This window comes from Sceloporus occidentalis, unplaced genomic scaffold (genome assembly GCF_023333645.1).
Source record: "Sceloporus occidentalis isolate IW3139 unplaced genomic scaffold, rSceOcc1.0.p SCAF_1, whole genome shotgun sequence".
Taxonomy (NCBI): domain Eukaryota; kingdom Metazoa; phylum Chordata; class Lepidosauria; order Squamata; family Phrynosomatidae; genus Sceloporus; species Sceloporus occidentalis.
This window is the reverse complement of record NW_028316981.1, coordinates 131,969,088-131,994,563: the sequence shown is the minus strand read 5'-3', so window position 1 is coordinate 131,994,563 and position 25,476 is coordinate 131,969,088. Positions and strand designations below refer to the sequence as shown.

Here is a 25,476-nt window from a genome sequence, read left to right as displayed (position 1 = left end):
GAAGAGGCGGCTGCGGAGGAGGCGGTGGGCGGAGCCACCGAGCGTTCCCAATGGAGGCTGAAGAAGGGGCGCGCGCGAGGCGCCGTTTGCTCAGGTAACCTTGGCGCAGGGGCGGAGGAGCAGAGGGCGATCTTAAAGGGGCCGCACAGGTCCAGCTTGGGGGGCCAGTCTATCACCTCAGTGCAGTTGAGGAGGCGCCTGGGGATCATGGAGGTAACTCCGGAAGTGCTTACAGAGGGACAGCAAGCCGCTCTCCGTCTCTGTGGTAATGGCACGTTGTTGAGTGCGCTCTGCCTCAGGGTTAGGCAACCTGGGGCTTTCCCGGGTGCTTTGGACACTACAAGTCCCATAATTCCTTGGTCACTGGCCGCCTTGGCTACTGGGGCTTGTAGTCTAAAGCATGTGGGCGGTACCACGCGTGCCATTGGCTAATTGCTGTGTCTAGATTAGCGCACTACGCTCCTATAGTGCTGCTACTCCACTCTGACTGCCTCCTCCTGTTGCATTCTGGGATTTGTAGTTTAAGGAGAGGCATTGAGAATCCTCAGCCAGAGAGCTTTTAGGCCTCACTGGACTACAAGCCCCAGAATGCAACAGGAGACAGCCAGGGCAGTCAAAGTGGAACAGCAGCACTATGAGAGACTAATAATAATAAAAGTGGATATAATATTATATACATAAATAATAATAATGATAATAAATTTATTTATAGCCCGCCTCTCCCAGGGGATCGAGGCGGGTTACAGTCACAAAATACATTAGTAACAATAACAATATAAAATGTACATAAGATAAGACTTCCATTTCAACTAAACCACAGCAATTATAAAATACAATGAAATTAATAAACTGTACATTATAAAGACCACAGTGCGGTAATGTGTGGCTGTTGCTTTTTCACTTTTGTTTGCAGCCTGTAATGCCCCATCAAAGTACACTTCCCAGAATTCCATAGCATTGAGCCATGGCAGTTAAAGTGCAGGTTATTTCTGCAGTGCGGATGCAGCCAAGGAAGGCAAAGGCCTCCCATCAGGCTCCAATTACAGAAGTAAAGACAGGAAGGTGCTTCCCCCCCCCCCCAAATAAAATGAAAGAGGCAAGCCCTTGCCCATCAATTCCTCAGCCAATCCTGTCTCTTTGGTCCAAAGCACACTGCAGAAATAATCCTCTTTGAGACCGCTTTAACTGCCCTGGCTCAGTGCTAGGGAATCCTGGGAATTGCAGTTTATTGTGGCATCAGAGCTCTCTGAGAGAAAAGGCTAAATGTCTCAAGACTACAGTTCCCAGAATTCCCTAGCATTGAGTCAGGACAGTTAAAGCAGCCTCAGACTGAATTATTTCTGCAGTGTGTTTTGGACCTTAGTAGCCAGTGCAATGTAGGGATTAAAGTGATGGACTGAAACTTGGGGCCCTTTCACACTGCACAGTTATAGTGTTATGGTCCCTCTTCAATTACCATGGCAACATCATATGGAATCCTGGGATTGGTAGTTCAGGAAGGGGGATTTATAACTTTAGTGCCTGTGAACAAACTACAAATCCCACAAGGATTCCACAGGAGGCTCCCATGTCAGTTGAAATGGAACCATTGCACTATAACTGTGTTGGTTTAAATACAGTGGACCCCCCCCCCCCAACTTTCCATGGGGTTAGGGGCACAGACCCTCGTGAATGTGGAAAAAACACTTTTTTTAACCTGAGGTAACACGTCTCTAGGAGTCTCTAGGTCAGGGGTAGGCAACCTTTTTGAGCTGGGGGCCGGGTCGCTATCCCTCAGGCAACTGGGGGGCCAAAGCCAAAAAATAAATAATTAAATAATTTTTTAAAAAATATATATAAATAAATAAACCGGGACACATGTAGGACAAAATTTTCAAATAGAGGACACTTTTTTAAAAGGATGGAGTACACACGAAAAAATTTGCTGATTTTTAAAAAAATGTTAATATAAATGCATGTTTCTGAGGCTTCTATAGACAATTGCCCCCCCTTGCCCCCCCTTGCCCGCTGCTTGGCCCCTTGCCCGCCGCTTGCCCCCCCTTGCCCTCCTCCTCCTGATAGGCCAAAGGCCCTGGCAGCAATCGGTGGCAGGACCAGGCTGGGGCCGGTCCCAAGGCCTCGCCGGGCTGCATCCGGCCCGCGGGCCGCAGGTTGCCTACCCCTGCTCTAGGTCCTCCAGTGCAACCCTGGAGCCCTGGTGGCGCAGTGGTTAAATGCCTGTACTGCAGCCATTCACTCAAAACCACAAGGTTGCGAGTTCAAGACCAGCAAAAGGGCCCAAGCTGACTCAGGCTTGCATCCTTCCGAGGTCGCTAAAATGAGTAACCAGACTGTTGGGGGCAAATTAGCTTACTTGCTAATTAGCTTACTTGCTGTTCACCACTATGGTCTTTGGAATAGCGGTATATATATATAAAAAAACCTCTGTGGTCAACATCTGCCAGAAGCTGACCACAGAATCGCACTGGACCTGCAAATAGCTAGAGAAGTGTTTTCTTTAGTTTTCTCTAATAATCTCTAGGTCCTCTAAGCTTCCAGCTGATTTGCACTGGAGGACCTAGAGATTCCTAGACAGAATGTATTAATCAAATCTGCAACGTCAAAACCACAAATAAAAAGAGCTGACTGTATATTCAAGGAGTCTGAGGTTATCAATGGCTGCCAGCTGGGATGGTCATACATTATGTTCAGTGGCTGTCTGCTTTTCAAAGCCAGTAGCTGGTGCACAACTGCAAAGCAGGGCTATTGCCCTCATTTTTTACTTGTGGTTTTCCCATAGTTGGCCACTGTAGGATACTGGATGAGAGAACTCTGTTGTCTGATCCATTATGTAGACAAGTTCAGTTTGTGAAGCCGAAGGCTTTCATGGCCAGCATCCATAGTTTTTTGTGGGTTTTTTGGGCTATGTGGCCATGTTCTAGAAGAGTTTCTTCCTGACGTTTCACCAGCATCTTCAGAGAATGCTGAAACATTCTCTGAAGATGCCAGCCACAGATGCTGGCGAAATGTCAGGAAGAAACTCTTCTAGAACATGGCCACATAGCCCGAAAAACCCACAAAAAACTAAGCTGAGTTTGTTTCACATTTGTGTGTTTCCCTTGTAGTCCCGCAGAATTGCTGGCCGCTCGCACACGTGATCATAAGGTTCCTCATCGCTCACATGGTCAGAAGGATTTCATCCCTGATGGATCTGAAGAACAGGAGGAGAAGCTGCGTCAGTGCCGGGAAGAGCACTGGCAGCTTTTGGAGGAGGAACGTGTGGAGCGGTTGTATGTTTTAATAGTAATAACAAAGAAGTTTGCTTTCTTCTGTCCTTAGCCTGTCTAGTGTGTATGTCCGATATCTGATAGTTTTGGAGTTGGATGTCACCAGTATGTTGAGGACACCTGACTCTATTTTTCCCCATCCAATTCCAAGGAAGCTGCCCCTATACTAAACCATTGCATGCTATAAGTAATGGACTGGATGAGGGCAAAGAAACTGAAACTTTCTGTTGCCTCTCTAATTTAGTACCATATCCAATTCCTCTTAAACAGACTCCTGACAGAAATTTCTAAGGCTTGTTCATAATAAAATGATGTTGCCTGCTCAAGTTCAGATCTAGTAATGGAACAGTGGGTGGGAGGGGAGGTTCTATCCAGTGGTGATGCAGCCACAAGGAAACATGTATTCCAAAATCTGTCATCTTCATCTTAAGCCCCATCCCATACTGAAATAAAATCATTTCTGGAAAAACTGCCCCTTTTTATCTGTGTACTTGGACTGGTGTGGCAGTTTAGGTTGGATCCAGAATGGTGGGAGTTCTACTTCAGGATTTAGTGTCCTTGACCTATTTTGAGAACATGATAGAACCTTGTACCATCTGCTAAGACTAAAATGGTTTCTCAGTTCTTTTTCAATTAAGATAACTAGCTGTTCATAGGAAGATGTTCGAAGGAAGAGAACATAAATTCTTCTAAAATGTCTTTTGTAGGGGAAGCCTGGTGAAAGCTGAGTGGAAGCCTAAGGAAGGTATTGTGGAGCTGCAATCTCCTGCTGTGAGTGGCATTTTCTCCCTCCATTCCCTGCTCCTTGATCAGTTCTTACTATCATTACATCATTTCAGAGAACTTGTGGGTTTGTAGCCAAGGGTCCGTAGGGGAATTTTATTATGTTGTTATTAGTCCAAATATTGCAAGAGGGGGGCTGGCTACAAGAGCCCACCGAGATCGTCTCCCGATATGTATACGGAGTAGACCAGGGCCTCCCAACAAATGGAGCTGAGACAGACTTCTAGAATTAATAACCAATTTATTTATAAGGGGAAAAGCACATACGATTCACTAGCATACACACACACATACAAGGCTCAGGAAAAGCATAGGTTAGCATGGAATAAGATTTTAGGCATCACTGGGGTGATACGTACCAGAATGTAGACTCCCTCCAGGAATCCAAATGGAATATGATGAGGATGGCATGAGGCTCAGCCATGGAATGACTGGCCAGGAGCCAGGAGCCAGGAGCCAGGTCAGGGTTCAAGGGGACAGAGCTTCCCCCTGACATCCAGACTGGCCCAGTGAACAAGCAAATCTGGGAGTATTTATAGGCAAAATCTTGCTTCTGGCAAAGGTGCTTGATGGTGAGAACAAAGGTGTTTAATTACTTGCTTTTCACCTGGATATCCCTGTCTGATTGTCTTAGTGGTCTTAAGCTGCTCGGACAACAGACCTGGGGAGGGGGTAAGAGCCTCAGGCAAGGCAAACATTTGCTCTTCCTGGTCATATGATAATCCTCTTATGCGACTCTCTAGATATGATGATGTGGGTACCCCTCAGGGGTGTGGTACATGTCCTTGTGCCTTGCTGGCAATGGTGGACAGAGTTCATCTAGGGGTCATTAAGGGTTATCATTTATACCAAAATTTATATGAAGCAGCATGGGTAACAGGTTGGAGCAGCAGGGAACTATAACCAGAGCCTTGCTTAAGACAGACATTCAAAACCCAGAAAACTTAGGGAAGGGGTCCTGTTTTTACTCCCAGAGCCTTTATTCCTGGAAAAATTGAAAAGAATGATCATGGAATATTTTCCTATAGCACAAAAAAGAAAACAATTTAAAACAAGGTGTTCTTTATTTGCTACTCCAAAATTATTACTAAAAACTATGTAACAAGAAGATTTTTATGTAAGGCTATGTACAGTATCAGATCATTGCAAATCCTGGTCTTGATTTCCTTTTTTCAGTTTTTCTTAGTACTTTGTGACTACCTGACACTATGGAGGATTAGAAGAGTTTTCTTTGTATTGTTAACACTGATAATTTCTCCTGTTTGTATTGTTTTCCACCTGCTTCTTCTAAATTAGCAAACCCAAAGAAATTATTTATTGTTTAAGATCATGTAGTTTGATTTGTAACAAACCCAAATATTTAAAAAGGTGAATTCTGCTTGTAATTGTCTGAATAAACTATACTTGTAATATTCCAAACATGCTATTTTTATGCCAAACAAAATTAGAGATAATACAATTTTAGGTTCCCTGAGTAACAAAGTGACTGGTAAAGTCATGGTATTTTTTCAATTTTTATGAAAAATTTGATTTTTTTTCTGGTAAAAACCTTCATTTTTCCTCATGAAGGAAGTTTATAGAAATGATACATTTCTAGCTTCAAATCAGAATCCAATTTAACTGCTGAGTTTGGTTTGGGTTCTGAGATTCATGTACCATAATTTGTCTGTGTTAATAATTTTCATCACTTTTTTCTACCATTGTTCACTACAGAAGTGCATTTTGCCATGTTTAGCTTTATATCAATTGTGTCTCCCTTTACAGCATGAATGGGGAGTATGTTAGCCTTCTAGTTGCTGGACTTCTTCACCCCTTGCCCTCACAATTAGTTGTGTTGGGGGCTATAATGGAAGCAAGTTGTAGTCCAACAGCATCTGGGAAGTAACACCCACACCCACCAGAGCTTAGGGCTAATGCTGGGAGATCATTGGTGGAACAGGCTAATTTAGTACATGAATTATGTAGACGTAGTGGAGATGGGGATCACCTAACAAAATCCATCTCTATCTCTTAACCTCTCCTAGGGCCTGTACGTCCAACCCCTAAGGGGTGGTGGGTCGCTGCCCCTTTCCTAGCCGGATCAGGGCCACGGCAAACGCACATCATGGCCCCGATCTGGCCTTTCCAGGGTGCAAAAAGGAGCTGCAAAAAGCAGCTCCGTTTTGCACCCTGGAAAGGGCACCATAGACATGTTGCCATGGCTTGGTGGGGCTCCTTCGGTGCTGTGTTGCATGGACACAGCACCGGAAGAATGGCATGATGCCACGTGCCGTGTGGAGCAATGTGCGGCATCATGACGTCCTGGGGGCGGAGTTGGGGCATGCATCATTTTAGGCCGGTCTGTATAGGCTTTTAGTTTCTGCCAAATTATACCTCCTCAATTGTTTCTAAAAATAGTGAACGAATCAGATGGGACTCTACCTGATAGACAGCCTGGACCTCTTGATAGTTCAAGCACTGAATATAGATCTCCTGAATAATAAAGTAATGCATAGCTGGCAAATCAGGATGCCTTCTTACTCAGATGCATAGCCATAGACAAAGTGCAGGGATCTAGATAAGGGAGGTGTCTGTGTAAGTTAAAGAAAAATCATTCCTCCCATTCTTCTAAAACAGTATCTCATAGAGCTTTTCAAAAAGGGTGCCCTGCCAAGACACCTGAAATTAAAGCCTTGGGCCAAAGGGCTCTTTTAAATGTAGTCCTATGCCTGATGGCAAAGCTACAATTTTATCTGTTGGCCAAAGGCAGTCTTGAAATGGCTCAGCTTGTGCCACCCATTTTTGAAGGGTGAAAACTTGTGAATTGCCCAAGGCCAATCCTAACAACACTTGTTTTTGTCATTGTTATTGTCAGGGGAAATTCTGGCATACCATGGGGTTTATGGATCATGGTAAGCAATGCCTCCTCCCAGAAGAAGCCCTCTATCTGCTAGAGTGTGTAAGTAGATCATGTTTGCAGATGTATAAACATGTATGTGGCATGTGTATGAACATTTAAATGTCAAGAGGTTTTTATTTAGCATTTTGCAAATGCTCCATCATCGTTTTTGTCATGGAGTACAGAAGGGTTGCAAACTCTATAAAAGCACTGGCTGGAAAATACATTACAGTTTGCCCTCTGTTTTTGTGGAGGATCCTTTCCAGACAAACAAAAAACAAAACAAACAGCTTCATACTGAACTAACAGTGTCTAAGCGGTTTACAACTGTAAGCTAATTGTCTCCAACAATCTGGGTACTCATTTTAGCAACCTCGGAAGGATGCATGCCTGAGTCAAGCTTGAGCCTTTTTGCTGGTATTTAACTCGCAACCTTATGGTTTGTGAGTGAGTGGCTGCAGTACAGGCGTTTAACCACTGTGCCACCAGGACCCCCTCCCCTCCCCCGCAAAAGTGGAGGCTCACACATATTCAAGTCCCATAGACTTGAATGAGGCATGTGTCTGTGTGTATGCCCCAGGTGCGTGCGCCACTGAAAATAGCAGGGGTTGCCCCTCCGTGGAATTTTGAGGTCAGAGATCCCAGATCCGTGAGTTAGGAGGGACGACTGAACAAAACTGAACAAAAATGTGCATCTGAAGCTTAGGATTAGGAAGACTGTGTGTGACTGCACAGAATGTACACAGGTAGAATCACACTGTGCTAAGAGGAGTTAATTTAAAACGTCAGTCATCATATTCTGTCTTAGTCACAAATGGAGAAAGGGTTGCCTCTACACATTCAAAAACTAATTACACTCTCACTCGCTTGGGTTTTGGTGGTGTTTTAAGTGGGTGGGCATTGTGTGGCCCTCCAAACATTTTTCATAGGCCTGGAACAGACAGAAGGAAAAAGTGGCTCGATGCTGCTATTTCTCAAAGCAGGTTGAAACCCTGCTGATTGCACAGCCCATTCTCTAGGTGGGCTGAATGCACATGGCCAGACTGCATGTCATGGCATCAAGCTGTGTAGCTGAATATTTTTTTTTGTTGTCTCCCCATCATACATGCACACTGTCTCATGAACATACCACTGGCGACCCCTAAGTACATCCCATGTCTGTCCAGATTCCATCCCATTGGATGGCCATCCCTTTCAATAGCCACACAGTTGCACATGCAATGCTCTGCCTGTATAGGACATCAGAACATCTGTGTGCAATTGATACATTGGCAAAGCACAAATACATGTGCTCTTCACCCCCCCCCCCTTCATCCCATGCCCCCATGGCTCTGTCTGGTTTGTGCATGTTGTAATTAATTCCATTGGTGTTGTTGCACTTTCATTTCTTTGTCGCAGCCCTGCACTCAAGTTGGGGCATGATTTATATGAAGGTGTGAAGATGCCCATCTTCCATGTTAAGCCGGACTATCGCAGGTTCGGTTTGCTCTGGTTTTTAGCCCCAAAGTGTGGCTTTGGTCTGATTTCCACCTGCTTTGGAGGTGTGCATGATCTAAACACCCCACCTTCAAAGCAGTTGGCAACCGCTTTATTTTGCCTGTCTGTTCCACTCCATAGATATTTGTTCATTATCTGGTACAAGTGGTCATTGATACCCTAAGTGCAAAATCAATTCATGTGTGCTGACTCCATAAACAATCAAGAGGGCAGGTAAAGATGATATAATTATGTAGAGTTTTTGAGTCAAAATGGACAGGATGGTGTAGACTGACATCTGAGGCCACAGAACAAGAAAGCACATGATCCCCTTGGAGTTGGTTTTGCACAGGCTATAATTACTAAAAATCAAACTTCTGTATTACAGGGATCTATTCAGCTATTTTACAAAGACCTGCCTTTGTCAGTCCAGGAAGCCTATGAGAATCTGCTATCCCAGACGTCGGTGAGCCTGCTGAAGTACCAGGTATGTTTCAGGATATGGGTTGGGCTGCAGTTATTGCAACTAGTGGGAAAGCAGAAGATGGCCTCCCTGTCACCCATAGCAGCAAGTACTACAATTCTCAAGCAACTGCAGAAGTAACCATTTAGGACCCTAGCAGCCTATGTAGTATTTAAGTTCTGACTGTCACAAGAGTATTTTCTGGGAGTTGCCTTCTGTTCCAAAGCAAAGAATCCTGCACCTAACTAGCTTTGTGTGTGTGCATGCATGCGTGCATGCACACACATTGCATGTGTCTTCAAACTGCCTGTTGACTTTTGGTGACCCTGTGAACTTCATTGGGTTTTCTTAGGCAATGACCAAAACCAAAAAATGGTTTTGCCAGTTCTTTCTTCTGAAAATAGCCTACAGCACCTGGTATTTGTTTGCAGTCTTCCATCCAAGTACTAACAAGGGCTTACCCTGCTTCCAAGATCAGACTGGATCTGGTGCTTTTGGGGTATTTTGGCCTCTACCTAACTAGATACTACAAGGTACAATGCATGTGTAGATTTACTATCAAAGTCTGGGGCTTTACTGCTTATTAAACAATGGTGGTAGTGACCTTGAATTCAAGAGCAAAGGCTAAACAATTCATATGTTGCTAGTCTAAGCCTCACAGGGAGTGCAGCCATTTCCTGTGAATGTGATATCCCAGTGCATTCTGCAAAGGACAGAACACTCTAAATAGGGTACTTGCATACTCCTGAATAACCAAGCTCATATACCACCCCCACTCAGCCTGTTGGGGACACCATGGTGGGCCCTTGCCTGTGCCTGGTACAGGCTATATGCCAATCAAGGTACCATAGTCATTCTAGCCAAATATGTTTTTGCTACTCTTTGTGTAGAATTTGAACAAAAGACTCCATAGTCACCCCAACTCATCCATTGACGATGGCTGATCTAAGGCAAGGATGGTGAACTTGTGGCCCTCCAAGTACTGATGAAGGACTATTTGCATGTTCCCTTACCAGAGGCCAGAATGAATGGGGCTGATTGGAGTTTACCAACTTCTGGAGGGCCACAGTATTCCCTGCACTCAGGTCTAAGTTACATGGGAGTGATGGAGACTTTTTTTCACAGCTCTGTTTTTAAGGGACATAAAAAATAGTAAAACACTTTTTATACTTGTGTCTGTATACCTCTGCTAAATTATAATCCTTTTACTGGTATCCAATTGCTGCCATTCCTTTCCTTTCTAAATTAAAAAGAATGCATCATGTGATATCATTGCATAATTTTCACAATACTGGTCAGCTTCCTCTCCAACCTTATTCATTTGTTTATTCTTCATAGTGTGATATTAAAATCTATGTATCTGGAGGTCTGTAGCAGAATAATGACTCTTCAGTTAAAATCTGATATATTTTGGGAAGTTGAGCAATGAGTCTCAGTGTGTGTCTTATGTTTAGATAAGAAGAATGAGTACCTGTAACTCTTTAAAGTGCTACTGTTGAGTACTGTTATAACCCCTGATCCATCACGCATACTAGTAGTTTAACAACCAAAGCCTTGTAGTTTAACTAGCAGTTTAACAACCACTTAATCTTGCACTTATTGTTCCATCTTGTGCAGACGTATTGAATTAGTCGGGCTATCCTATATTCTTTCTTGACTGCAAAATCAGTCAACATTGTTTTCAAAGTTTTTTTTAAATATATTTTTAAAAGTATTATGATTGCATGAGAAACATGCATTTAGCAGTGCTGGGTCTGACACAGATGCCCATGCCAGAAAACTAGGATCTGCTGTAAAGTTCTTCTGTGTTTACTCATAGTGTACACTATGAACATGCATGTGCTACCATGTATTTCAGGTCTGGGTACCTATTGGCCTTCCAGATGTTGTCAGCCTGGTCAGTCATGAAGTATGTTGGGTATCAATATCTGGAAGGATCCAGATTTCCCATCCTTGATATAATATTTAGTATAGCTATCAGTCCGAGTTAATGTTGAGCCTAATTTGGTTATGTGATTAAGATAAGATAAGATAAGATGGCAGCCTTGCTTTTTATCCCTATTTTAAGGTATACAGCCATTTGAAGAGACTGGGTTACATCATCTTGAGATTCCGTCCCAGGTAATTTTCTGACAATGGTTCCCCTATACTGTGCCAGCACTCTCCTCAAAGTTTTCCCTTAGCTACCCCTTTAACCATGCATGCTTGCACCTTCTTCCCTTTATAACATCTCTGCCTCCTAAGGTGAGTATATCTCTTTCCTATCTTTTAGATAAATTATAAGCCCTTTGAAGTGCCCTGTTTTACCTTTCTTCTTTTCATTGATCCTGTGGGTTAACTAGTTGAAGGGATTATACCCAGAAGGATAATTGCTTTTGTGGTATAATTTGTGGCTGTTGCTACATTATTAGTAGACTTTTACAGATGGTTTTAAAAGGGATATTTATTTTTCCCCTCTACATTTTTTTTAAAAAAATTGGTTTCTGTACAGCTCGGTTCCAACACGTTATGAGAGGCAGCTGAATCTGGACAGCCACTATCAAAGTACAGAAGGAGACAGACACAAGAGGAAAAGGAGCTCCAGTTCTTGGTAAAAGCATATGGTGTTCGAAGGGGATGCCCTCAAGAGACTACCTCTTGGTGGGCATGCTGTTGAGCAGAGAAATTGATCCATTTTGTTCTTGCTTTTCCTCTTTTATCAAACTGCTGGGAAACTTGAATTTGAAAGATGCCAGATGGGAGGTTACATCTAAAATGTAATTAATTACAGTTCCTAGTTACAAGGTTCTGTTGTGGCTACAATGCTTGAACAGTAATTCTGCATTTTTCAAAAGTAACTCAAATCATAATCTTTAAAAAAACCTGAAACCTATAAGCTTCTGGTCTGTTGTCTAAAACACACTTTCCTCCTATCCAGCTTATTGTCACCATCCACAACAGAGCATGAGGCAGCAGCACAAGATACAGAACAAGCCAGTACCTGAATATTCCCCTTCTTCCTTTTCCATTTAATGAGGCCGTATGAACTCTAACTATAAATGTAACTAGAGAATGATAAGTATTCTTCAGAAGGAACATAGGTGCGGTACAGAGCGCCAGGAAGAGGCACTGGGAGCCGCCTCTGTTTGCTGTGTAGCCGTGCCACAGCAACCAAATTGCATGGCGTGGCTACGCAAAAAAAGGACTGCTGAAAAGTGGCTCCTTTTTGCGCCGCCACAAATAGCTGGCGGCGGCATGTGCACGTCACTGCTGTGGCAGCTCCATCTGGAGGCAGCAGTGACATCATTGCTACATGCGCCGTCTATTTAGCACCGTGCAACGAGGACGCCCTCGTTACATGCAAGGGGTGAGGGGAGTGTGGGCGGGGCACCCCTCGCACGTGACGAGGGCGTCCTTCGGGGCCCGTCTGTACCAGGCCATAAGTTATCATCATAATAGTTTTATTACTAGAAAAAGTAACAAAAAAGTGTTAGTAACATATTTTTGTTACTCAGAAAAGACATCAATTAAAAGTAACTGCTCTGAACTAGCTACAGTGTTCCCTGTATCAGATGGGTTGCTAAACCAGTTGATCTAATAAGTCCCTTACAATTATATGTTTTTATGAGCCAGTAATGATTAAAAATAATTGGAGAAAGGATCCCCATGTTTCAATCCTCTTCTGCTTGGTTAGGTTACAAGATGAGAAACCCCAAACTTCTGAAAAATCTCAGGAATGCAAAGAATCACCAAAAAAGGCCAGAAGGAATCATGAGAGAAGCAGTCACCCACCATCTGACAGCTCATCAAAAGAAAGAAAGAAGGCCTCAGATCTTAAAACCACTATTGCAGAGCTAGTACCATCTTCCAGCACAACAGGGCAGTGTGAGGAACCTCCAGCATGTAGTCAACAGAGATCTAAGAAGACCACTTGGGAATGTTACGATGATGTTCGTCCTTCCCGCTGGGATTTCACCACAATTACTTTCCCCAATGTAGGTGCTGACTGCCCCCACACTCTCCTCCCACAGCCTGATAAGAGGCTTCTCCCAGAGAATGTAACAGCACGAGAGGTAGATGTGACTGGTTGGCGCAGGCAGCTCAATCAAAAGCATGAACGGTTGACCCGCAAAGACCGTGAACAGCTGAAGTGGGAGAGCAGGTACAAGAGCAATGTCAATGAGGATAAAGAGGTCAGACATTGCTCCAACTGGCAAGAGTACAAGGCACTTTTGGAAAAAAGGAAGCTGTGGAAAGAGAGGAGCTGCCCTAAACACCTGTGGGAACAGGCAGTCACACCTCTGGTAAAGCCAGACCAAGGGCTTTCAACAGGTAGTATGATTTTTGATAGAGGACAGCTACCCGACCTTTTTCCTCTTTTAAACAGAATTTTTAAGTTATCTGATCAGAACACTAGATACAGAATTAATTCCCGTATTCATGTTCAGATGGTGCTTAAATTAGTGATGGAAAATCTCCTAGAACTGTCCAACTAGTATGGCATTTGAGAGATAATCTATAGGATGCTGCATACTAGCAGAGAGTAGGACTAGAGTCACAGATAGGTGGGAACACCTGTTTCTCTGACACTCCCCCTTCTCTCTGTTTTTGACCTCTCTACACCCCTCTTGCTGGATCTGAACTGTGATGTGTTGGTTGGGCTAAGATTCAGTAGATCTGGGTTCAAAACCTCCTTGGCCATGAGGCAGGTGACCCTTGGATAGTCACACTCTCCTCAGGCTAGCCTTCCTGGTTTGTTGTGAGGATAAAAATGGATTGCTGTGTGTACTGCCTTGAACTCCTTAGAGGAAAGGTGAGATTGAAATCAATCATTTGCAGAAGTCCAGACAGTTAAGACAAGTGTTCTCCTCAACCCTAAACTGTCCTTTATGAGACTGTGAAACTGACATGAGGTAACTTTTGTTAGTTTTGCTTTACACTGGTGAGCCTAATAACGATTCACAGTTTCCAAATATGAAATAAAGAGAGTGAGAGAGATTGTAAGAAGCATGACTGGGATTATGTTACAGGTTGCTAGCATGTTGTCATATTTAGTTTTTGATGAGGACATGTGACACACAACTACATCCCACAGAAACACGATTGTATTAAATTTACTGCTGAAGTGAAAACTGCCATCTCCCGAATACAAACATGCCATTTTCAGCAGGACGCAGGAAAAACAATATCCTGCAGTGGAAGTCAGGCCTTCAGAAAAGATGAATTGATAGTGTCACAGATTAGAAGTGGATGATGGAGATGTGGGGGTGGGGAAGGATAGCACCTAAACTGATTATGTGAGCAAGACTCTGGAATATGACAGATTATTTGCCTCACATATTTATTTGAGCAAATATTTATTTGTCTTAAAAACAATCTTAATATATTGAAGGAGGTGCAAATTAGACATGTTCTGCATGTGATGCTTCTTGTAAAGTGTAATGCACTTTTTAAAAAGCACATTTTCTTTATGTATGTATAGAAATGATTGCGGTGCAACCAGCACAACACAAAAAAACTGCCCCTTTTTCTCTTGTCCCTCAACACCCACTGTGTAACCCCACAAGTTTCCTTCAGACGGTCCTTCAACTCTTTGAAGGAGATTCTGGGGGTGAAAGAATCTGTTTCACCAGTGCTGTCTTTTGGAAGATGCGTATTTTTGACTATAACCCAGTGACCATATATTAGTATCCACTGGCTCAAAGACTGTAAAAATACATATACATAGGTTCATTGATTATTTTTGAATAAAGAATTCACACATAATTAATTGCCACATGATTTTTTGTTCTATTTGCACAGAAGTGGTAAATATTTTTCTCAACAAATGTTGTGGGTAGAAGAAAAAGTTGCAGATAAATTTTTGAAGGGATGATAGTGAGACAGAACAATCAGAATGCCTGAATAACTAGCTAGTCAAAACAGATAAGTTCCTTGAAGGCCACATGTCCCTAATCCTAATCTTCTTTTCCTCCCCATTAGTTGATGTCCTCCAACAGATCAGTTTGTTCCAGACCTCCCACATCTTGGACCAGGCATCTCAGTGAGTATTAAATCAAAAAGAAGGCTGAATGTATCTGTCTCTCTCTCACTGGTCCAAGATGTGAGTATCTAAAGAGTAGTGACTTTGAATATTTATTCCCCATTTTAAAATAAAAAAAACATTCTGTGGCAGTTTACAAAATTTAGAACAATGTTAGAGATTATGTTTTACATATGCTCACTGTTTGACTAACATTCAAACAGAATTCCTTAGGAGACTGCATAGTTAGAGTCAGAGCTTGCAAAGGTTACGCTGTGGACTTGAGCTCCCAGAATTCCCAGTGAGCAGTCACAAGTCAGGTTAGCTGAGAATTCTAGGAACTGTGGTCCAAAAAGATAAATTTTCTAAACTTTAATTAGCACATTCTGCACCAGCAGCAAAGCTGTTAAATTTCCAACAATACTGCAATGACTCTCTGACTGTAACTAATCATCATCATGGGGAAGGTATAGTATACCTTAATCATTAGTCTCTCATCTGTCCTTTCTCTTCCCTACAGTTTTGAATTGGGATAAATCCAAGTTGTAAATTCAAATGTAATTTACTTGCCTATAAGTGAAGATGGGCAACTACTTAGGATCTTCTGGATCTTGGAGTACTGCATCCTCTCCCTGCTTTAAAACTTAAAAAAAAGTTTTACCCAAAATGGCCACTGCACCTTCTAGCAGAGGCAATTTCACCTAGTTGTTGCCCTTCCTAATTGTTGCCAATCCTAATGATGTAGTTCTATCATTTTGGTGTAAATAACTGTGCAAAACAAGTTTGAGATTTGCTTGGTTTTAACTAGAATTCTGCATATGGAATGTGCATCTGGAGGGCTTGCTTTTAAAGTTCCCCCAATAGTTTAAGCAGCAAGCTCGATATACCAATGTTTGTTGTTGTTGTGTGTCTTCAAGTCATTTCTGACTTAAGGTGACCCTATCATGGAGGTTTCTTGACAGGTTTCTTCATGGGGCAGGTTGTCATTTTCATCCTCTGAGGCTGAGAGAGTATGGCTTGCCCAAGGTTTACATGGCTGAGCCAGCATTCGAATTCTGGTCTCCAGAGTTGTAGTCCATTGTTCACCACGCGATGTCTGTTAAAGAAATGATACAAGATAGGAGTGTGAACTCCTGTGTTTAGTCTTTAGTTTGTTTGTATTTTGTTAAATTTATTGTCCTCAACATGATGTCTCCTTTCAGTCCCTTCAAGTGATATTTACTCCCTAAATGGGCATGGAATGCTGTATTGCACACACACTTGGTACCTTTGAAGGTACAAGGGGAACTTGCAAGCCTTTGTACTGATAATTAACCTCTTCAACAGACTGCAGAACAATTCCAGAGGCCTGGCGATAGATTTTGATGTTTATCAAGCAGATGTAGCTTCAAGCTTTAAGAAGAATGACCTTGGGAAGCCTTATGTCCGGATGTGTGTTCGAAGGTACTAGGTTCTTGTCAAATTAATGATTAGCAGAACTGCAGACAGCTCTTAGTGGAAGGCTCAGCCTTCAATTGGTCAAGGAAGTGTGTCACTCATGGATGGCATTCAGTATATATATATTAAATTATTTAATATTAATAGCATTAATTTATTGTATTCATGTGGTGGAGTTTGTGCAAAAACTTTTCTACAGTCTGTAACCAAAGATACTGTAATTGGGATTGGAAATCATGCTACTTATGAAACTTCCTCTCGTCCTTGAGAATTTGTATATGTGTGTATTGACAACATAAATATTAGATTAATGTGTCTAGACATTTTAATTTCTGCATTTTCCTGCTGCCTTGAGTAACAGTATACTCCACTAAGGTGGCAATTCTCAAGTGTATCTACAACATACTGTCAGAGCATTTTGAGGCCATTTTTACTGCCATGGCACCATGTTATGCAGTCCTGGAATTTCTAGTTTGTTGAGAGTTTTAAAATTCTTTGTTAGACCTCTGGTGTGCTTCTCTAGACTGTGCTTCCAAGAATTCTTTGTATCTGCCCAGACTACAAATCCCAGGATTCTGTAGGATGGAGCCATGGCAGTTCATGCAGCTTCAAACTGTCATGGCTTTGTGATGCAGATACACTCATAAAATATGGAGGAAGACAGAATTTCAGAGTGGATGAATGATGCTGGATGTTACCTTCCAGGCTAGGGTTGTACGATGTTATGGTGTTGGGTATTTAAATCCAGAAGTTCTCTCTCTCTCTTTAAATGTCCTTAGATCTTCAGGCCTTTCTGTTCAAGTACAGGCTAACTTTCTCTTATCTGAAGTGCTTGAAACCAGAGGTGTTTTGGATTTCAGATTTTTTTTGGGGGGGGGAGGGGTTTTGGAATATTTGCATATACATAATGAGTTCTTGGAGCTAAGACCCATATGTCTAAACATGAAAATTATTTATGTTTTGTATATATTTTATATACATTGTCTAAAGGTAAATTTTATACACTTTTAAAAATAATTTTGTACATTAAACAAAGTTTGTGTACATCAAACCATCAGAAAGCAAAGGTGTCACTATCTCAGCAACCCACATGGACACCTTTGGATTTTGGAATTCTAGATATGAGGGGCTCAACCTGTAACAGATGCATTTGATAGGCTGTGAGTTCTGTGTTGGAAAGCCCTTGTCACTAGTTCTATTTGGGTGTGTGTGTGTGTGTGTGTGTGTGTCAAGATTACAGATTTGAGATTGCTAACTCAGGTCACTTGTTGCACACTATATATCTGTATTTGTATCTGTTGTATACTGCCTTGTCTTGCTTAGGGTTGGTGAACAGAAAGGAAACAGGATGCACAGGAACTGTCTTTTTAGTGAAGTAATCAGTTTCACTCCTTGATTAGAAACAGAGATGTAGCTGGATGAGGAGGGACTATACATAGCCTTCAGAAATCTTGATGATCCCAATGTTATGGTTTCTGGCTTTGTAACCAATACTGGTCACAGCCCTTATGCTGATAGTGTATATACAAGCCTTCAATGCAACAGTGCCCTCCAGATGTTCTGGTGCCTGCTGGTTGTATTGGGTTTAATGGAAATTGTAATCCCAAAACATCTGGAAGGTGTCAAATTCAGGAAGATTGGCTTACATATTTATTAGCATTCAAGAGCTTAATCTTGATGATTTGAAATCCATTTCTTTTCTTTTTTTTCCCCAAATAGAAATTGTTGTTGTTATTGCCTTCAACTTGTTTCCAACTTAGGGCAACCCTAAGGCGACCCTTTCACAGGCTTTTCTTGGCAAGATTTGTTCAGAGGGAGTTTGTCTTTGCCTTCCTCTGCGGCTGAGAAAGTATGACTTGCCCAGGGTCACCAAATCGATTTCTATGGATGGATTCAAACCCTGGTTTCTAGAGTTGTAGTCCAGCGCTCAGACCACTACAGTACTATCACTTTCAAAATGAAAATCATAAATCCAGAATGTTGCATACACCACCAGATAAAGATCATGGTGAATATAGATATCTTGACCTGTTTGCAAATGATGTTATCTGCCCTGGTTGGGCTTCTTAGAAACTTAGGTACATTTACCATGTTCTTCCCTTTGTAGGTTTGATGAAGAGATCCCTTCCCTGAGAGTTCTGAAGGAACTTGCTTACCAAAGTGGAGATGTCCCAGTGGTCTTTGCATTAGTAGACAATGGAGACATCGCTTTCTACTCTTTTAAGGAGTTCAAGCTGCCAACTGATGTCTGTTCCTGAGAGGACTGCTGACACTTGGAGAAGCATCTTTGGATCTGGTGTTTACAGATAAATAAAATGTTACTCAGGACTCAACTTCTGATTTGTTCACCTGGATACAAAACAGAATTTCAAGACCACCAACACTGTGCTTCCCATGGATGCAAATTCAGTGTAGAAATAACCTCCCCACTTCACAAAAGCAAAATAACTGTTCAAACAAAATTTTTCCCAGCTGCAAACACATAATCATTTTATTCTTTTAATTCAAGTTTTTACCTGATCATATCTGTCCCTGCAAACTTCTAGAATGAACACTAGTCTGTGCGTAGTATTTTTGCCAATCTGGAGTGGTTTTCTGGTGCTAGAGGAGGGAGTTTCCATCTGAAGTTCTGGCACCCACTGGATGGTTTGAGATATGTAAATATTACAAGCTGACAGTCACTCAGTGCATACCTCACCCAAATGGCAAAGACAGAAGAGGCAAAGACACACTGCACAGTTATTGCACTTTGATATCACTTTAACTGTCATGGCTACATCCTACAGAATCCTGGGATTTATAGATTGTGGAAATGCTAGAGTATCTCTGTGGTAGAGAATTCTAAATACTTCACAGAAATACAGATTGAGGATGTATAGAATTGAGAAAGGTATCAAAGTTCAATAATTCTGTAGTTCAAAAAAGACCAGTGCAGAAAAAGGTTACAGTGCTCTTCTCTAGTGCCAGAGCTAAGAACAGCCAAGTGCAGGTTTTGTTTATCCAGGCACATAGGGTGAACTTTGAAAACTGACTGTTTTGGAATTTAGTCCAAACCAGACACTTTTCTAATTTATGTACACAGGATACTCGTCACTTACTTTTTCTTCAACAGGAGTGATCTGCTAGAGAAAAAAACTGCAAAATGCTGGGTTCTTCAAAAAATTCATGGAAATATATTAATTCTCTTTTCCTTTTTTGCTGTTCCATAACTATAGCCAACCTTGAATTATTTAAGGCTTCAGTCATTATTATTGGACTGCCATGATTCACTTCTGCTTTCCAACATCTGCCCTGGATTTAGTCTGATGTCTCCTTTCGAAAGTCATTGTCTGAATCACCAGAGTTTACTTATAGTCTTTGCTGCTAGGGTGTTTTCTAAGATAAACTGTGTTTCTCTTTTTGTGAAATTGTTATGGTTTGGGGAGCCAGTAGTGTTAACAGGCTCAGAGGGATTGGGTGGTGGTTTTTTTTTTCTTCCTCTCTGTTCAGTAGTAGTTTCTGCTAGAAATGTTACAGAAAATTCTGCTTTATGAACTTTAGGTTGATATTTTTGCTTAGAGGTTAATGCAATAAAATATGCTTTTTGTATCAGCATGGTGTGGATGCTCTCTTGTAGTGTTTTTTCCTAGGCAAAAGGAGTGGTAGTGTCATTTTGGGGTTTTTTTTAATTGGTGGTAATTTGTTGTCAGCATTCAGTAACAAGTAGATTCGGCAATATTTCAGACTGTGCATTTGACTGAATCATGTGGAAGAAAACATAACATTTTGCCTTCTGTGCTCCTCCATGTTGGTTACCTGGAAGTCAAGTTTTTGAATGTATGATAAGAGATGTCCTGGTGTACCAGTATGTTTCATAGGGGAGAGAGACCAACCAAGGCTTCCGGAGGATGTGTCATTATTTATAGAAACAGTCATTATATGAATGCAAGCACAATACCAATGCTGCTTATAGAGCGACTGTCAGCATTGGGCATTAATCCTTTCTCTGTATTCTAGCACAGTCATCAGCTTAACCCATATATTTATGTTGGTCTTGCTGAAAACAATTCCTTATTTTCTTTGCTTTTCCAGTGTAACTGTACTTTTGTTCCATCATACTGTCAGCTGTCTTTGACTGGCACAGTGTCTGGCTTACATGGAATAATCTATTAGGGCAGAGCTTGGAAAAAGTTGCTTGTTGAACAGTTTCCACAATGGCCATGCTGTCTGGGGATGTCAAGGAGCTGTACTCTGAAAGAAAAGTGGCATATAAATAAATAACTCCAAAAAGTAACTTTGCAAGCACTGCTGAAGGGGAAGTGAAGTTCTGTTTTCCTGTGGAAGACTGGTAGATGGCCTTCAACTCTCCTCCTGTCTTTTGTACACGAATACTGTTTACAGGCTAATACTAACTGTCTGTATTTGGAAATAACGTAATGAAATGTAGTGAAGGATGTTCTCACATAAATATTTATACTATTGCAGCTTGTAGTGGTGGGTGGTGGTATCTTATGTCAGCATAACATACTGTGGTGTAAAGCTGCTCTGGATTTTATTTGAACATTACAGGTGCTGTCTGTGGTACTGAATCTATTAGCTTGCTGGGGTCTCAACTTTGATCTGTTTGTGGTACGCCTTTTATGATCTCCAATCCCCCACAACTTCCCTAGTCTATAATAAAAACAGGATTGGTACATGAAGACAACAGTATGAAAACTCAGTAGAATGGGGCAGACAGGAAGAAGGTGATGATGGAGGAGGAACAACATAATCTTAAATATGCCAGTACTCAGGAGGTAAAGGCGTTTCTCACATGCATAAAGAAGGTTTATCATCCAAAAAACACTAGAAAATAAGGACTATTGAACTCAGTAGAATTACTTTTTACTTAGTTGGATTTAGTTGGACACTTAGTTGGATTTAGGCAGTGCTGAATTTGGAAAGACTGCTGATTTATGTGCAAACGGCTGTCTTTAAAAAATGTTTTTCCCCCTGCTAATGTCATGTAGTGGTGTTCTTTCCTAAAACACTGGTTTTGGAGCAAATCAAGGCCATGTCTGAAACATGAAACAATCAATTTACAATGCATATTTACTTTATATCTCAAAAGGCATTTTCACTTCACAGGCAGAAAACTGAGTCTGAGCGATTGCTTCTTATACACAACTGTTGAATGAACCCAAATGCACTATGTTCCATATTCCATCAAAACCACCAGCATGGATTAAGGATATTTTCATGACTTCAGTATTAAATCAGCTTCTTTTTCTTTCCCACCCGATTGTTGTGGTCTGCTTGACACATTGCCTCACGAAGAGATTTATGAGCACAATTTTAGTTTACTATATATTTTATTCCTTGGTGGGCAACTAGAGCTCTGTACATGTTTACAGACTACAGCTCCCATACTCCCTTGGCACTGGCTATGCTGATGATATGATGAGTGTTGTAAGGTAAAAACATCTGGAGGAGCACAGCTGCCCACCTTTGCTTTAAGTATAACTTGAAATATCCCTAACAGGGACGTAGCCAGGATTTTAGGAAGTGGGGGGTTCCAGACTAAGTGCCACCATTATAATGGGGCTTGGGCGCGGTGGCGCGGCTGTATGCACCATTCATTTTTATAATGGAAGGGGGGGTCTGGACCCCAAGAACCTCCCCCTTGGCTACGTCCCTGTCCCTAAGCCATTCAGGTGCAGGATGCTATAACTGTAGAAGGATGAGGTTTTGCACATTCTGCAACGAGTCCCATTTGAATAGATCTTTTTGGTTGCCCCAGCCATTAGGTTGCACTACTCAATTTGGTTTCTATTGACTTCTCAACCTTGTGCAACTCTAAATTTAAACCCTAGCTTTGCTTTTAAAATCCTTTTATTAGCTGCACACCGTGGAATCAGTGCCTTTTGCCTAGACTCCGTAAGAGACAGATTCCAGTTTAACAACTGTGATTTATATTTTTAAAATGGAAAGCTGCAGTCATGGCATGTCTCATTGTCACAACAGTTCTAGCTGCAAAGGCATAACATCTGTTGTTACTGTGTGCCTTCAAGTGGTTTCTGACATGGTGATCCTAAGGTGACTCTATCACAGTGTTTTCTAGGGCTGAGAGTGTGACTTTCCCAAGGTCCCCCAGTGAGTTTCCATGCCATCTAGGAGAACCTAATCCATTTAAATCTGCTTGACTCTCCCAGTCCTCATATTAAGGCTCTGACTATGCAGACTTCTCTACTTCAATATCAAGTTTCCTCTCACCCTGCCCATCCCCACCCCCAGTTTCTGCTCACAATCTTGGTTCTAATTAAGGTAAAGCCTCACTGTGGTTTGTGATTCCAACCCCTCCTTATGGACCAACACAGCTTACCTTGCTTTCTTTTTAGAAAAAGTACCCTAATACAGATTCATTAATTTTTTTAAAAAATCTAAAAATGCATACACGAGCATTTCAGTTATCCAGGCCAATAAAGAATATGAATCATGCATTTCTTCTATTCATTCAGTCCCTTCATAATTTGACCCCCATCCATGTTTTTTTAAAGTTAATTCACATTAGGCCAATTGGGGATTGCCTTCCTGACAGCATAGTAAAAAAATGCAAAAAAAAAAAAAATGCAAAAAAGAGGAAAAAAAACAAACACTAAAAAAAACTCTACCTTGGAATATAGCATATGCACTTCTTAGAGTTGATCTAGCAGAAACTACTTATTATCTAGGTGTCTTACCAAACCAAATGCCATTCCTCTCTTCAGTTTGGAGACAGAATGACAGTCCAGAGATTGTTCTGTGTCTGACGATATGGGCAAAGTTCTGATGAAACCAGAAGAACAATTCATGCAAGCATTCTGGAGTTTCCAGTTTTTTGCTGTTTAACAAGGTGTTCTGTACTACGGAGCAGTGTCACAAAACAGGTAAAAAGGAGAGGTCCCACCCTAGGATTTAGTTTCACTAGTCATCCGAGGGGCCTCAGAGAGGAGTTTGCTGGAAAATGAGAAAAAGGAACAAGACAAGATGAAAGAGACAGGAAATCCCCTGAGGTTAAACTCACAATCTCTGTAATTCGGCTGAAACTAAATCTGTTGGCTCATTCTTCTTCTGGTACTTTGCCCAGGTCTTCTTGGTGCACACTGACTGTTACTCCTGGACTGTGACTCATGACTCAGCTAACAAACCAATTGGCTCTGTGCAATTCCACCAAAGCAACCATATATTTTCTGAAGGATAGCCTGGAAGAAATAAGACACCAAAAACCAGGTGCAAGTACATTGCAGGATAATTTTCTAATGCACTCCCACAAAGAATACACCTTTCTCCTGATTCCTTATTAGTCTTGTTTTGTTTTTGTAGCTACAATCCTTTTCAGGTTTCTTTATGTGTTTTACTTAGGGTTGCCAGAGTGAAAACTGGAGAAAGCACCTATACTTTTAATGGTTGTGTAGAAGGGGGAATTTTGGCAAATGCTGCTTGTTAGGATGCTAAAATTCTCTTCTCTACACAACTATTAAAGATATAGCATCCCTCTCCAGTTTTCATTCTGGCAACTCTAGTTTTACTGGAAGGCGCACGGCAATCTACAAATGCATTAAAAAAATTATCATGGTTAAATGATAGGTACAGTGGACCCTTGTTATATGCTGGGGTTTGGTTCCAAGATCCCCCGCATATAACAAAATCCGTGTATGCTCAATTTCCATTAAATATGACATAGCAAAATGGTGTCCCTTATAAAAAATGGAAAATCAAGGTTTGATATTTTAAATTTATACTTTTTTTGAACATTTTCGAACCGTGTATGCCTGAATCCATGTATAAAAAATCCGTGTATAAGAAGGGCCAACTGTATAATGTGTTTGTTCTCTGAGGTTTGCAATCTCAAAACTAAACATGTTTGCCCAATCATAGTTCCTATCGAATGGTGCCATTTACTTCTTGGTAAGCCTATTAGGATTGCAGTGGTGCTTTAAAAAAAAACACCTTATGTTCAGTTGTAGCCTAAAGGTACACTCAAGGCTTGTTGCTCTTTTAGTTCCTGGTTAGATAACACATATGACGCTTTCACCACCACAAAGTTCACAGACTCAAGTTTCTGCCACAAATAGGAAAGAGCTTTGTGACACCTTAAAAGGCTAGTAGATTTATTACTGTGGCATGGGCTGCTTGCTGTAGCTAACAGGATAGCCTCTCTGGAAGCTGTCACCACTAGTGTCCTGCATAAAGTGATAAAGGAAGCATAAAGGATATTTGGCTCAAATAAGCTTTTACCAGTTAAAAGTTGCTGGCTGGGAGATGGTGTGAAGGTAGTGGGCAACGATTCAATTGTGTCATGAACACCAAGTATTTTCTTGGTACATGGCCAACACTTACGTCCACATTTTGACTGGTGTGATTGAGACCTGTTTCTTATTTCTCCCCTGTAAGTGAAATTCTTCATTTCACAAATGGGTCCAATATGGACAACACACTTTGGATCCCATATGGAGAAAACATATGTGTGTGTGTGTGTGTGTGTGTGTAAAATGCTAAAAATATATATAATATACCAGTGTGGTGTAGTGGTATGAGCATTAGGCCACCACTCTGGAGACTAGGGTTCAAATTACTCGTAGAGCACAAAACCCCACTGACTTGGGCCAGTCACACACAGCCTCAGAGTAAGGCAATGGCAAACCCACTCTGAAGAAATTTGCCAAGAAAACCCAATAATAGGCTCACCTTTGGGCAGTGGTGTCCGCACCGCTGGTGTCACCCAGTGCAGTGAAGGTGGCAGCCAAAAGGGTGGGCTTGCCCTTCTCCTTTGCCATGGCAGCTGCCTCCTCCTGAGGAGGAAGCTGCCACCGTGGCAAAGCTGGGAAAGGCACCCTCGCCCCTTCTCACCCCATAGACGGATGAGGACCCCACTGGGTGTCACCCCTCATCTGTGGTGTCACTGCATGAGGGCTGCACACTCCACATGCCCCAGTGATGCCACCGCTTAGGGCAGCGGTTCACAACCTGTCAAGACCATCAGAAAACACATATTTATGATGGTCTTAGGAACTGAGACACCACTCCTCTATCCATTGGGGGTCACCACAACATGAGGAACTGTATTAAAGGGTTGCAGTGTTAGGAAAGTTGAGAAACACTGGCTTAGGGTCACCATAAGTCACTTGGAGCCACACAACAACATGACATAATTCTCTGTTGGCTCTTTCACCTG

The 25,476-nt window shown here is 41.8% G+C and overlaps 1 protein-coding gene across 3 annotated transcripts; it reads left to right on the top strand.

The window, feature by feature from the left end:
- Positions 1–26: 26 nt before the first annotated feature.
- Positions 27–19,898, top strand: TSEN54 (tRNA splicing endonuclease subunit 54). 3 transcript variants are annotated; one of them, XM_089536260.1, is made up of 11 exons: positions 34–94; positions 3,105–3,269; positions 3,974–4,037; positions 6,904–6,987; positions 8,792–8,890; positions 10,935–10,987; positions 11,358–11,456; positions 12,540–13,177; positions 14,828–14,888; positions 16,194–16,310; positions 18,412–19,898. In XM_089536260.1, exons 1-11 carry the CDS (start codon positions 51–53, stop codon positions 18,560–18,562), a joined length of 1,575 nt encoding a protein of 524 aa, XP_089392386.1. In that variant the 5' UTR covers positions 34–50; the 3' UTR covers positions 18,563–19,898. The 3 variants fall into 3 exon arrangements, with proteins under 3 accessions (XP_089392397.1, XP_089392386.1, XP_089392377.1); XM_089536251.1 differs by lacking the exon at positions 34–94 and adding an exon at positions 1,325–1,701; XM_089536271.1 differs by lacking the exon at positions 3,105–3,269 and having other exon boundaries at positions 27–94.
- Positions 19,899–25,476: the final 5,578 nt, after the last annotated feature.

What these genes read in the sequence shown, in the direction of transcription:
- TSEN54 (XM_089536251.1), top strand. Translation starts at nt 1,568, where the DNA reads ATGTCAGTTGAAATGGAACCATTGCACTATAACTGTGTTGGTTTAAAT. An exon ending in AAAAGGAGCTCCAGTTCTTG is followed by an intron (nt 11,457 to 12,539) that starts GTAAAAGCATAT and finishes CTGCTTGGTTAG; the next exon opens with GTTACAAGATGAGAAACCCC. An exon ending in ATCTTGGACCAGGCATCTCA is followed by an intron (nt 14,889 to 16,193) that starts GTGAGTATTAAA and finishes CCTCTTCAACAG; the next exon opens with ACTGCAGAACAATTCCAGAG.